At 38.5% G+C, this 14,979-nt stretch overlaps 1 protein-coding gene across 1 annotated transcript; it reads right to left on the bottom strand.

Annotated features, from left to right (window-relative positions):
* Nucleotides 1-182: 182 nt before the first annotated feature.
* LOC148726628 (RYamide receptor-like) lies at nt 183-3,259 on the bottom strand. Its single transcript, XM_088727872.1, has one exon. The coding sequence runs from the start codon at nt 3,224-3,226 to the stop codon at nt 2,183-2,185; it is 1,044 nt and encodes a 347-aa protein (XP_088583998.1). The 5' UTR covers nt 3,227-3,259; the 3' UTR covers nt 183-2,182.
* Nucleotides 3,260-14,979: the final 11,720 nt, after the last annotated feature.

Below are 14,979 nucleotides of genomic sequence, written 5' to 3'. Positions count from 1 at the left end.
TTGCGTGTGTCGAAAAAAATTCTCCTTTTCCACTTAACAGCAGCTGTTTGCCATAGCAGGATGATACTATTAACAACAACAAAAACATTTAGGAGCTTCGAAGTCCTTGATAAGTCGCAAGTAAGCAGGGTATCATAGAAGTTGGACTTACCTAGATCAAAGCAGTCAGAGTAAAATAAATGTTTGTCTAAAAAGAAATATAATACAATCTCATTAGAGTATCGGTTATACGTTTTCATAGAACTCGTCAAAATGCGCGGTAACACCGCGCGCACATGACACGTACCGTCCACTTACACAGGCACGACGTGTCACCTGTCGCATAACACTGTCCAATTACAAGCATGATGCGTATACTGTCCTATTAATACTTAAATCGGACTGGTGATGACCAATCACGTTCAAGAAACCTGTTCTAGAAAAAATTAGAAGGTATCTGGAGCATCATTCCTCTACTTTGACTTGAAAGCTACCACTCCATTCCGACTCGCGTGAATAATATCTAACATAATCTCTTGATTTCTAACGATTTCCTTTATAATCTATAAGCGAAAAAAATACTGACTCTTAATTGACAGCCATTACAACAAATTTTGATAATGCAAGACAAAAATTACGCAAACGTACCTACAATTACCTACTTGTGTTTTTAGAGAAAGTTGTAATTGAGTATCAAAGGTAGTCTAGACTTGGTAATTATCAAAGCTAATTGTGACTTAATAGGCTCATGTGGCCTATGTGTATAGAAAGGTGGCGTCAAGAGATAGTATCCTTGGCCGTGCCAGAAGTTTCGTAACAAAGGAAGCAGCAGCACTTGTTCACAAAGCTTTAATTTTTCCATCATTTGATCGCTGTGATACTGCTTGGAGTAACCTTCTACAGCGAGATATAGATCGACTACAGCGCCTACAGACTAGATCTGCAAGGATCATCACAGGTTGCTCTCACTCATCTGAGGCAATAGAGCAACTGCACTGGCTGACTCTTTCCAGCAGACGCTCTTACCACAAAGCAAAACTCGCTTTTCTCTGTCTTCACTCATTAGTCCGTTGTTATTGTTCATTATATTTTACTGGATTTTCCAACATTCACAATTATTTCACAAGGCAAAGTGTGAGGCTATCCCTACCAAACATTAAACAGAATTTTGAAAAAGGGACCTTTCTTTTTACTGGCGCAATTTTTTTTCACAAACTCCCTGTAAATATTGCGAAGAGTGAAAACATTCAGACGTTCTGCCGCCGAGCAAGACAGTTCTTTTGATCACGAGTTTGATGTTTTATCATATTTTAGGCTTAAAAAGTAATTTTGTATTGTATTTTTTAGCCTCAAAATTTAGTTCTTAAATTCTATTGTTGTATTTTTATTAGGCTCTTTGAATGCGATAGTTAATGAAAATTCTCAATGTAAATCAATTCTTTAAGATACAGGGCACGTATGGAGACCAACCTTGGAGCTACCCTGTGTAAATAAAGTTTACTTTCTTACTTACTTCTTACTCACTTACCTATCCATAACTGCTTTGGACTTGCCTTAATAATTCATAATCGAAATGCGTTCTAATAGCTTAGAATTGAATCATTTTCTATAGAGTAGTCTTCGTATACATGGTAACGATAACGTAAAATACTTTGAAATTTTAATCCAAACTTGTTTATCTCGACATGCGTCAGAGGTTACTTGAAGTAGCAAACACTGTCTTAAGAACGCTTTTAAACACAGTTTTTACCTTTCAGCGGCGTCAAGATTTCACTAATTATGTATCGCTTGAGGAGAACAAACTTACGTCAAACAAAATGCTTTTTCATTGGCATTTTTTACGTGCTATTGATGTGGCTTATTGAAACCTTCACAACGACATCGAGCTTTTAATTAATTCCTAAAAGCGATCTTTTCAATGTGATTGGCTTAATGAATTAAACTATATGCTATAACGATGAAACGAAACAGCCCAGCTTATTTATCCTTTGTGCTGCGTTCCAAGACAAAACACTTTTCATCTCGCCTCCCTCCCGCCTTGGGTATAAGTAGAGACTAAGAAACCACTCGGCGCGCATATAACTTCTGCAAGTTATGCATTAGTTGAACCACACAACTGCTATTGACGGCGACTCAGCACGGAAGCTTTTAACGTGCACATGAAGAACCAAGTCTGTGTTCCCTTTTCATGCCCTGCAAGCAGTTAAACACGGGTTGTGCGAAATATCTCCTCACCGAAGGTCACGTTTCCATCGCGAAGCAAGCTTGATTCTTGTCTTTCTCCTCCGGGTGGCACAAATCCTCTATTTTTGACGCGTGACCTTGCCCTTAATCGGCTAGTGAGATTGAGAGACTTAGATTGACTTTTTTGATAGGAAAAACTGAAGTTTTTCTTCCTCTGCGACGGATTTCGTAGGGCGGACCAGAAGTCGCGTTTGAAAAACGTGTAGAGCAGAGGGTTGGCGAAAGATGTGATGTATCGAATGACCAGAAATGCCTCTAATACAACACCTTCTATTCCTAATAGCATGCAGGTAAAATAAGGCAACCAACAGCATGCAAATATGATCGCCATGGCTGCGAAAACCAAAATACACTTCCGGTCACTTTCATTTTTCTTCTGCTTTCGTAGCTTGTTGTTCTCTACCAAAGATGGTCGCTGTCTTTTAGTAATCGCTCTGAACATGGCTATGAATGCATAAATCATAAATACGTACGGAAAATGGAACACTGCAACAAGACAAACTGTAGTGTGAATGATGTACCAACTTTCAGATGCTTCATCATCTTGCCAAACACGAGGAATGACAGCAAAAACCGTAGAAATGATCCAAACGCCGAGCACAATTTTTAAAACCAATCTCTCAGTCACCACGTACTGTTTCAGGGGTCTGACAGTTGCCAAGTACTTAAGAGCAGTAATAACGAGTATGTGATAAGCACCTGAAACAGCCAGTAATGTATGCGAAGCGTATGTCCCATAGTGCAATTCTTTTGGGAGAATCTCAAAGTTATAAGCAATGAAGTATGGAATGGCGAAAGCGCCAGTACTGAAGTCACAAATTGCCAGGCTAAGAAGCACATAGTTTGAGGAAGTGCGGAGACGGGGACATCGGTAAAACAAGACAAACACGAGTCCATTAGCCAGAACTATTGCTATGGCAATTGGAAGAAGTTTGCTCAAGGCCTTGACTCCATCGTCGGACTGTTGCTGAGGTAACTTTGAGGTTACATCGCTGTTATTCATTTTTACTTCTGTTGAAAGACGAATGGAGATGAAATCACTGAAAGAGAAAATTAAAACAACGTTAACGAAGGATATCTGGTTATGTTCTTTGAGTACAAAGAGTAAACTATTTTTTTTTATTTGCAGTACAAATGAGCGTGTTTCATTACTTGACTACAGTAGGTGAGATCAGTTCAATTCACAATCTAAATCGAAATACTAATATTGATGCAAAAATTAAAAAACTCATGCTTTTAAAATTTTCAAGTCGTAGGGAAACCTACGTAATTTGCCATGGCTGGAACACCCATTGTCAGTGAAATTCTGTGTTGTTGTACTTACCAAGTAACCCGGAAATGAACAGAGAGGACGTTTTTGGGTTTCGAAACTACTTAGTTAAAGTATGTTTTCATCCCAGGGAACGCTTTCGTATCATTACAGTCGCTTGGGAATTCCCTGGAGAGGCCGACGAAAGACTTGTTCAGTGCCCCCTGTCAATGAAGGCTGATTAATATTCTCTTGGAACACTTACAAGCCCTAGCTTTCCTCGGTATGTTGCTCATACGTTGGTAACAGATTAAACTCGAAAACATTTCATGTTCAATATTTCGAGAATATAGATGGAATTACTAAAGCTAAATAAACCATTTTCTTACTAATGAAAACACCAGTCATTTACCTCAGATAATCATTTTAATCTTGTCTTAAGTTGTTGATTATGAAAAAACAAACGTAGTGGGTCGGTTCGCTGTAATTGGTGCGTTTTTGGTTCCCTGTCATATGAGTATTATTCAGTTGTCAGAAGGCTGAAACCGTCAAGGACCACAATCTTTACTTCTTGATTTTGTGTATTCTTGCCTCGGGAATTTCAATTCCACTTTCATTGTCAATATAATTCGAGTAAAATGTTAAATGACTGACTCATACAACTCCCTGTGTAGTCCGGATTTGGTAAAAAGGTTTTACGTACAAAATCTATCCATTTTTTAGGTATTTTGTACCTCTGTATATTCGTCCTGATTATTGCTGCATTTTTTAATTAAAGCGAGCTGTACATTTTGTAAGAAGGGCTGAACCTTGATAGCCTTGAAAACGAGGCACGTTTGCTATGTCCAATGGGAGGTGAGATATGGTGAGGTAACGACAACTAAGTTAATTAATGAAAGTAAAAACCTACAATTAGAACAGTAACTGAGTGCCATGAAAACGAAAGAAAACAAAGAGGAAAATAAGATAACTTATTCAAGGGATGAAACTTATCATATACATGTGAATCCTTGCCGAACTAGTCGGTTTCAAGCATATCAGCCCCTCTAACTAACATTTGCATAAATGGCAGTCTCAAAAGATTCAGACTTTGATGACTCAATTTGAAACTACCCGCATACTTCTAATTCCTATGGTTAGTATGTCATACACCAATTACAATATTGTCATATGCATGATGTTAAAAGCGATTTACTTTGGAAATACTGGAGATCTAAAACAAAAATCTCACGCGGAGATGAAGCATCGATTGGGAAGCGTGGTCATTTCAATGCCTTTCTCGGTATTTTCACGTTAGTTTCAGTTTGAGGTTAAAACTGTCCTCACCGGGCGTCGTCCATTTCCAGGCCTTATTTATCTACTCGGATCCCTAACCTCAATTACTTCACTCAAGGCTTGTAGAGTTATTGTGTTTTTGGCCTGTTGAGTCACCCAGCCAATTTATGAAATCACTCCAAGAATGTTTTAGAATCGAATAAAATTCAAATGTTTTTGGATGTCGCCTGTGGGATGCATGGCCAGTCTATGCTGTTCAAAGTGAAATGTTTCACAAATTGCCGACTGCGCCAAAAAATATTAATAATAAAAGCTGTCTAAAATATGCTCAACAATCCTACCTGCCTATATTAGAGGTTTTTCAGCAATGAAGACGAACACAGTTTTTCCCCTTGCAGACAAACTACATCCGCGCATGAAAAAAGGGGAGAAAATCACTTGTTTCGGCTCTCGGAGTCTTTGACGCGATCATTCGACTGATATAGATAGTATTGCTGAGACATGAAAACATTTTCTTCAAATTGAATACATGTGTGGTTAGCTGAGATAATAATAATTATTTAAATCAATTTTTCAATTGATCACTATGAAAAAAAACAAATACTTTAAAAGGTGTTTTTGACGAAAGTGGCTGAGCGTATTTAGGCTAGGTTTTTTTCCGCTTTTGTTTTGTTATCGACTTGCACGCCTGTTTCTTGATTATTTTTGGTTTGCTATTCTTTTGTTTCTGCTCCGAGCGCTAAAATAAATATCCCCAGAGCAAAATAAAGTTGTTTGTAACATTGATAGGTCACCTTTAAAACAGCTCATTAAATGTCATTCAAAGATGTAGGAAATGAAAAACATTCCCAAATTTTGTCCCAAAAAAACCTTGTCACTATTTATTTCAGATTTATTTCAGATGCGTATTAAAGTGAACAATAAATTATCAGCTGTTTCCCAGATCTACTATCTCTTCATCTTCTTGATGATACCGCAAAAAAGTAAAAAACCTACGCAGCTGTCTGTGTCCTATTTCATGTCATACAATTCACCTTGAGTTTCTTTCTTTTTTAAAAAATTTGAATGCAAACAATAATTATTCATTTCAAATTTAAACTTCTTCCCTTACTTTTCGATGCCAATGTGTAGTTACGTAAGTACGAATTTAGCGACTCGTATGTTTAGGGACAAGTCTAATCGAAAGTAGGTATATACCTCTTAAGATCAGAAACGTCAAAGACCATCTATGCGAAGGACAGAGGAAGAAATACAGAGCCAATATATTCTAAACTCGGAAGAAGATATTAACAGTCATATCAAATCATATGCAGTTGGTTCGTTTGCTATCTTTGGTGCGTTTTAAAACGCTGTCTTATCCATTTCAATCATCATAGTTAATCTCCCTCAGATCGGTGCTTTTTGATTTTATGCATACATCCCTCGAGTTGCTGCTTAAAAGAATCAACCACTTTTTCTATTTCACAGGTCAACAACCCTTCAATCATCGATGAGCACACCCTATCGCTCTATGACTCAAACACTACTCCCAATCGAGACAAAATGGCATTATACAGCTATCATTTACACAATTCTTGGTTTTCACCCGCGTGACCTCCGTCTTGAAGACGGTTGCTATCCGCCATTTTGGTGCCCAAACAAACGCGCTCAGTAGAGAGGTCACAGTGCAAAGTAAGCTTGAAAGTGGTTCTTTGCATTGTTTTTCGATGTGGAAGTAGAAGTGACCGGGAGAAAGGGATTAGATTTTATCGAATACCCTCACTGACAACCAACAAAGGAGAATTTGAAGAAGAACTGACTACAGAGCGGAGAGAAAAATGGATAAAAGCGATCAGTAGTGAGACACAGAATCGATAGACGTGCTTAACAGCGAAAGGGTTTGTGGAAAGCATTTTTTTTCTCGAAAGCCAGCTCCTTACTGGCATAAGCACGACGTGGATTGGGTTCCCACATTGCAACTTGGCAAGAAAATGTTCGCCCTAAATTAGACTATGATGCGAACGCAAAGAGAGCTGTTAGGGCAAAGAAGCGGGAGCAACTTGATGTCGAACGACAAAGAACGCGAAGCGGCAGAGAAACGTCGAAAGCTTGTGGAAAGCAGCCTTCCTGTTGCTAAAATCGACTTTAGTCAGCCAAATACTTCGACAGAAGAAGAAGAGGAAAATCGAAACGAGGGGAACAAGGAGGCCTTTTCTTCCCATCTGGCGGCCATAGCAGTTAGCTAAAGGGTAAATCTCAGCTCGACCCAGTGGACGTTGAGCAGAAAAGAGACATTGCGAATGTTAGAATTCATGTTGAACGTGTTATTTGGACTGCTTAGACGGAAATTTACAATCTTGGAAGGTACCTTGCCAACTGACTTTCTGATATGTAATATTGAAAACTACATGTGACAGGCGTACTGCATTGGTGGATCATATGATAAGAGTTTGTGCAGCGCTTGTTAATTTCTGTTCTCCAATTGTGCCACTTGATTAGATCAACTTCACATTAGATACCTCAAGCCACCTGGGTGTTTTTAAATTTATTTCAGGGGGTGTAATAAAAATCTAGCAAAGTGCAGCTCAAAGAAAACTATCAGGATACAATATGATATGATATTATGACTTAACCTCCTGATATGAGTTAAAGCTGCAAAGTTTGGCTTCCAAATTTGCTTAATCAACAAGCTCCAAGATACCTAAACTACATGATATTTTCACGACACCTTAATTTTTAAATTTGCAAAATTTAAGTGTTACAAAAAATAGTTGTCATCAACATGACATGAAGCGAAAATAAAGTGACACATGTAAAAATCAAGAAATGATACATGTAAGGTGATTACCACTGAGTGTGAAAACAGTTTGCAAGTGCAAAAGAAAGTAAATGTTAGAGTTAACTTTGAAGATGTGTATGTTGACCTGGAGCTATATGTAAAATAAGGTTATGGACTCCTGGAAATCTCCCTTCCCCTTTGAGGTGTATAGGTATAACATTTTCTTTGAATTTTGCTTTTGCAAACAAAAAAACAACAACAAAAACAAAATAAAGGGAAAGTTTGAATGTTATTCAGGGGTCAATTCAATAAAATTCTTACAAGTGTAATTTACAGCTGTGCATAGCTATTGTTTTGAACCTCTGAAACAATAGAAACACTTTTGAATTACAACTGTAAAAGTTTTTTTTTTTAACTGATCCCAGGTCTTGATTAGTACATTTGGTTGTAATAAGTTATTAAGAGAACATATTAGTTAAGTTGCCATTTGGAAACTAACCACTTTTATTACCCGATGAGGCACCCAAGGAACAAAAATTAAAAGATATGCATATTTCCATTCATGCTAGGTATTCACATATGTCATTGTTCATCCTTAGTGGGGTAGGACTAAATTGCAAAATTTATTCAACTGTGAAGTGTAGTTTACAGAGTCATAGCCAGTGGCATACCTCGAATTTAAAAATTTGGGGCACAGGGTAGTAGTTTAAGATTTGCAGGCCGCCACATTGTATTAGTTTTTAACAGTTTTATTGTAGCATTATTTTTTTGTAGACACAAAATTTACTTTAAAGCTTATAGGCTGTTTACACCCCTTAAAGCATTGATTGATATGCTGAGATACTTTCTGGAGGGTGAGGCACTCTGTTACTCACTGTCAAGCATAATAAGTAATAAAAAGCTAGACTGTCAAGTGCCAGAAAAAGTCAGAATATTTCACATACAAGGTAAACAAGTAGCATTACTTTATTGAATTAAATAGCATAAATTCAATTACTAATTTTTTCTAATTCTTTAGAAAACTGTGAAAACAAGATTTGCAGAGACTTCGCAGAGATAATGATACCGTCCTTTTCTGCAATGATCCGAATGTTCACAAGAGGATCGTTCATTCGCTGTGAATGTCTCACCTTGGCCACAACAACAATCCTGCCCGCGATTTCCTTCCCTTGAACGGACGCAACGAAACCAGAAACCATCTGGTTGTACGCTTCCAAACTTTTGAAGGCCTTAAACTGCTTTTTTGTGTAGTAGCTTGTCTCTAAAACTAAATAGGAAAGCAAGTCCGAGACTTCTATAGGAGGCAAACATTCCGAGCTGAACTGCTCTCTCGGTATGGTCGCTGGATCTACGCCAACCACAGAAATTTTCTTCAAATGGCGCTCTCGGACGTGGTTTTCGAGGTTATCCACGTAGGATGAAAGTACTGGTACCTCATCGTGTGATTTTGGGTCGCTTTCTTCGGAAATATCCATTAGTAAGATGAATTATTTGAAGACTTTGAACGCGAGCGCTTAGAAATGGCATAGATTTCCCTACAATTTCACACCTCGCATGGGCACCAACATGGCGGAAATCTAATTTGCATAAGCAAATGACGTCAGCTGAAAACCAAGAATTGGCTCGGATCCCTACTCCAAAGATAATGACTTTTGGTTAGATAATCACTCCAACAAAATTTCTCGAATTTAGTATCCAACAGTTTTTATAGTGGAAAGAATATGTAAATCATGGTTTCTGGTGTTGTTAATGGGACCCAAGGCGATAAGAATACTGCTTAAGGTAATATATTAAACAAAATCATGCCTCCACCGGGGGATATCTTGTTTTTTATACTTCTCCTGTACTGCGGTTGTTAGGTTTCACTCCGCGGACAACTAAAATGGAGTCTTTCCCTCAAAGTAACGAATTGACTCAATTTATGAGCAAAACAAAAAAACAGGGATACTATTATTGACTATCCTCGACTTGATCAAATATATGGAGATTACATACGATATCAATAAAACTTTATATTAAATATATTTTCAAACAAACACAAAATTGTTTACCTAAAGTGTCTGTGAGTTGTTTATATAAGCATCTTAATTAATTAATTTCAAAGACAAATATGTACATCAATATTCTATGGCGCGCTTTTAGTGTCAAAATTCAAATCCTCGAGTCAGACTTGCTATTTTTCTATTCAAACTTCTTGTTTGACAATTCAGATACGCTATTTGTTTACTGAAACATCCATTGTTTCAATTCAAAGCAATATTTCTTCCATTCAGTCATGCTGTTTTTCTATTCAAACGTGCAATCCTTCGTTTTAAAAATGTTTTTCTACTATCCAAACATTCAGTCGTCTAATTCAAACATGCTACTGTGCATTTCAAATTTTCCATCTCGCAGTTCAAAATAGTCAGTTCCGCAAGTAAAAATGCTATCTTTCTATTCTAATATGCAATTCTTTACCGCAAACCTGCTACTCGTCAATTCAAATACACTATTCGCCAGTTCAAACAGGCTTTTTGTCGACAGAAACACACAATCCTTCATTTTGAAACAATCGTTCTGCAATTCAAGCACTCTACCCTTCAATTCAAACCGGCAATTCTTCCATTCCAACGCTTAATCCTTTAGGTCAGATCTGCTGTTCGACTATGGAGACATCCAGTTGTTTAATTTGGTAACCCTATTCATCACTTCAAATGTTCGAACTCCTTTGGAGTTCGAATATTTGGAGCGGCAGAAAATGGCCGGCAGAAAATGGAGCGGCAGAAAATGGCCGGCAGAAAATGGAGCGGCAGAAAATAGAGCGGCAGAAAATGGAGCGGCAGAAAATGGAGCGGCAGAAAATGGAGCGGCAGAAAATGGCCGGCAGAAAATGGAGTGGCAGAAAATGGCCGGCAGAAAATGGAGCGGCAGAAAATGGCCGGCAGAAAATGGAGCGGCAGAAAATGGCCGGCAGAAAATGGAGCGGCAGAAAATGGCCGGCAGAAAATGGAGCGGCAGAAAATGGAGCGGCAGAAAATGGCCCAAAATCCTAAAACACGGAACGGATGTCAGGGCAAGTTGTGCGAATTTTGAACAAAGACACTCAAGCGCTTGGCTCATTCAACCCCACGATGAAAACGCGCGTCACCAAAACTAAGTGTTATCAATTTTTTTTTCCTTTGCTGAGTGATATGAATAATAATGAACTATTATACATGAAAGATAGCTGCGTTTTCGCGTTGTAAACCTGTTTAGTTACCTTTTGTTATGCTAAATTTGCCATGAGTTTTAGTCGCGGCATAAAAAGTCGCACAGCATGTGAAGACTAACTTGACATACCACATTACAATAAATATAACAACGTTCAGCCCCAGCTCCAAACTTTGACGAGCGTGATAGTAAGCCCTCGTTACGAGCCCTTTAATACGAGCGTTTCTTCACCCACGGATAAGTTTTGGGCCTTGAGTAACACTAGGTGAAGAGAGGTTTGCAGGGAGTAACGCCCGTGGGAATTTCACATGGCGTGAAAAGACAAAAGAAATTCAGCAAAAGAAAGCCGTCAAGAAGAATCTGAAGAATTTCTTCGCGACCAGGTGTCCAAAACACCACCACTTCCCCTTCAAGAAAAGATCGCCCTCGAAACGGCGACTTGCACATTTGCATGACCATGGGATCGTCCGCCGCGATATAAAGCCTGCCAGTATACTGGTCTCCAACCAGCATTATTGCACTTTAAAAGACAGCAAACTAGACGAATTAGTGAAATAGCCTCTTTTTTGTCCACAAAGTATATTTCTTCCGCTGATATGTAAGCCGTAAATTTAATAGTAGGATGGTGGTGTTTTGGGCTTGCTCTCACGCTAGTCAAAGTTTGGAGCTGGGGCGAATAGTGTATTTGAATTGACGAGTAGCAGGTTTGCGGTAAAGAATTGCATATTGGAATAGAAAGATAGCATTTTTACTTGCGGAACGGACTATTTTGAATTGCGAGATTGAAAATTTGAAATCCACAATAGTATGTTTGAATTAGATGACTGAATGTTTTCGTTGTAGAAAAACATTTTTAAAACGAAGGATTGCACGTTTGAATAGAAAAACAGTATGACTGAATCGAAGAGATATTGCTTTGAATTGAAACAATGGATGTTTCAGTAAATCTGAATTGTCAAACAAGAGGTTTGACATCGCCAACTATTTCGGTCACGACAATTCAGTGTGCCTTACGTGACTCCCTCTTACCGCTGTTCTTCTTCTTGTATCAACGGGCTCATATCGCCGCGAAGTGAGGTACAGAATATATTGTTTATATAACCAAGATTTTAACACATACGAAAGCCGCTGAGGAAAATAACTTGCTTTGAAGAACGTAGTCCACAAAATTAGCTTTCAAACGAGAGTTTTTTCAAGAAATTTGGACAAAAGACAGTCAAGATATCGCCTTTCGAAAACAGGGGATTTTGCAGTTTTATCGTGGACTTCGGTTTGATAATTTTCTACTGTTTTGCGGCCAAAAATTGAAGGGGCTGAAAAATCGCTCTGAGCTGCAAAATTTAAATTTTGAACCTGGAGAGGGTCTACTACAGAGGTCCAGTCCGGCAAATGGAGCTCCTAGCTCTAGAAATGATTTATGCCCTCCTGATGCTCCGGATTTACGCGTCTTCGCCACCTAAATTATAAGGTTTGTATGGAATATACCTTCGTTTTTGAGAGACAGTAAAAGGAAGGGTTTACCACACTCGTTTTATTGTTGTTTATTTTTAACAGATTGCTTTTACTTGTAGTATCAATATCCCGGTCTGGCAAATTGAAATCGGTAGCGATGTTTACAGACATTTTGTTATGAAACCGCCTGTCTACCGCAGGCTCGTGACCGGAATAGCTGGCGATGAAAGAAAAATAGCAAGCCTGACACGAGGTTTTAAATTTTGACACTAAAAACGCGCCATAATATTCATGCAATGATGCAGCTCAATTTCAATCTTTTGTTATTTCCTAATTTCCTTGTTCGGTGAAATAAATTTTCACATAGCAGAAGGCAGAGTTATTCTCAATAATATCATCAACGAAAATTAATTCCAGATTGTGCTGGAAGGGACGAGGTAAACAAACAAGAATGCATTCAAGCTCACATCTAATATAAGAAACCGTTAAAAGTTCGCATTGGAAAACTGTCATTGACATGTAAACATTTCAACAAAATTTTCTCTGAAAACATTTTGTAGCTGAAAACCTAAGAGGGAAAAAACTGAGGAGCAATAAAAGTCTGTAAATCTTTAATCACTAAATGGAAAATTCCGTCCGCGTATTCTTTCCAGAACACCACAACAGATTCTAGGAATCTCAACAATTAAATTTTGTCACAGTTGCATACAGTCGAACCTCGATTATCCGGACGTTTTCTCTGGTCCCAATTTTGTCATGAATATTTATTCACGATCAAGATCCGTCACCATATTCTCTTCAAAACTACAGCGTTGAACAGTTCAGTATAGGCGATGGTCTTCGTTAAGACAAAATGACTTAATTCAACATTTTAGGCCGATATCGATGTAAAAAACATTTTTCATTCATTTCAATTGTTAATACACACGTGTAGAGATATTCACAACGAACAGTGAAGATGTGAACCATATTTTTTTCGAAACGATTTGTAAATGTTTTGTTTCGCGACCAAATGTCGCTTTCTTAATCGAATCAGTTTTTGTTCCTCATTAACATTCATATTCTCGATTATACGTCTATTTCTTTGTGGTTCTCATCAATAGATTCACTCACCATGTAACTATTGCTCGGTCAATACGGCTACGCGCCAGTTTGGGATGTTCCTGTAACCACTCACTTTCAGTTATTAAGAAGTTTATTTCCAGCACGTGCTCAAGGAATAGTTTGTTAATGAGCTGTTTCCGATGCTACAACTGCTACATGTCATTCAGGGAGCCGCGTGAGATTTTAGCATATTTTAAAAGTTGTCTGGATCTTATTTAAAAACATTCTCACTACCTTTATTTCATGCTTCGTTGCACACAAGACATGCTATGGCTATTCGATAGTAACTGCAAAATTTTTCAAAGTTTTCTTACCTTCTAGATGCCGAGGTGGTTTCTAATGGCGTGCGACTTAAACAACTTATGTTTAAGGGACGAGTATAGTTCAAAGTACGAACGAACAAATGTATTCATTTCACAGAAACAATAAAATTTTCTACAAAGGGAAAACTTCAAATAAATGACACGAATGTTGAATGTCGCAGGTGGTTCGCTGTTATTGGTGTGGTTTAGTTCTCGCTCTCACACTTACTTTCAGAGTTTAGGTAAGCGCACTTCGTCCATGGCTCTAACGCCAGAAGCCGTGATTTGCTACGATCTCCCTTAGAAAAATTACAAAGTATCGATAACACCCCTTCGAGAAATACCAGACAAGTATAGACGACCGACGAATTTAAAGGCAGACTAAAGCGCCGTCTTAAACAGTAACACCTGCGGCACATGTTGCCTTGAAACTTAATGGCTCTTATTTCAGATCCCCGTGCGCGGTTTAGTTGGACAGCGGTTTCCTATATTAGCATACGCGAAAGAGAGGCACTTGGGTCAAGCACCTCTGAAGACTGCTAGGAGAAGTATATAAAAAGCTAAGACGCTGTGAAAACTTGGGTAAAACGTCATGATTAGACAATGTGTAGCCTTTGGTTGTGCGAGTTGAAGTTTCCGCTATCAAACACAGATCATTTCCAGAAGTGGCTGGTAAAACTCCCATGAGAGAACACTTTTTTGATCAACGTACCGATAAGGAACCTAAATCTGAAACACTACTACGCTTAGCCGAACTATTGCTCACACTCAATTGTTTTTCATTCAGTAAATGGTTTGAACCCGGGGGTAACATGTGAAGGTGTAGTCTGATCGTCCGGGTGAGTGTAGTCCTGAGAAGGACTGTTGTCGGTGGTAGTGACTGACGTTTCGACAACCTGTGCGGAAGTCATCATCAGAGTCAAGTGAATGATCGTTGTCAGTAGAATGTTCTTATTCCAGTTCGTGTGAAATGATCGGTTGGTTTTGCCGAGATGTTATTGGCTGTAAGACTCAAGTGACGTAAGTCGGTCGTGATTGGTCTGTTTCGATCTGTCGGTAAAGTTAGGTCGTTCTTTTTCGGTCGTTTGTGATGTTTATGTCGTGAATGAGTCGTTTGTATGGAGCGGGTAGTTGTTGACATCTGTTTAGGGGAATCCACTGAAGACTTCATTAACGCTACCAAGACTGTTCAGATACCTGACGACTACAAACTAGTGTCATTTGATGTGAAATCACTGTTCACAAGTATTCCACTTCAATTGGCATTACAATGCACTGAGACTGCAATCCGACAATCTACCGACCCACTACCGCTACCGACAGACGACATTATGGACTTGCTAAACATTTGCTTAACGTCTACTTACTTTCAGTACAACTGTAAACACTACAAACAGTTACACGGCACTGCCATGGGGTCTCCAGTT

Source organism: Stylophora pistillata, chromosome 7, assembly GCF_964205215.1.
Source record: "Stylophora pistillata chromosome 7, jaStyPist1.2, whole genome shotgun sequence".
Lineage (NCBI taxonomy): Eukaryota > Metazoa > Cnidaria > Anthozoa > Scleractinia > Pocilloporidae > Stylophora > Stylophora pistillata.
The sequence above is the reverse complement of the archived record's forward strand: the minus strand, read 5'-3'. Positions and strand labels throughout refer to the sequence as shown.

Bases quoted from the DNA above. Each gene is read 5' to 3' on its own strand.
- LOC148726628 (XM_088727872.1), bottom strand. From the start codon at position 3,226: ATGAATAACAGCGATGTAACCTCAAAGTTACCTCAGCAACAGTCCGAC.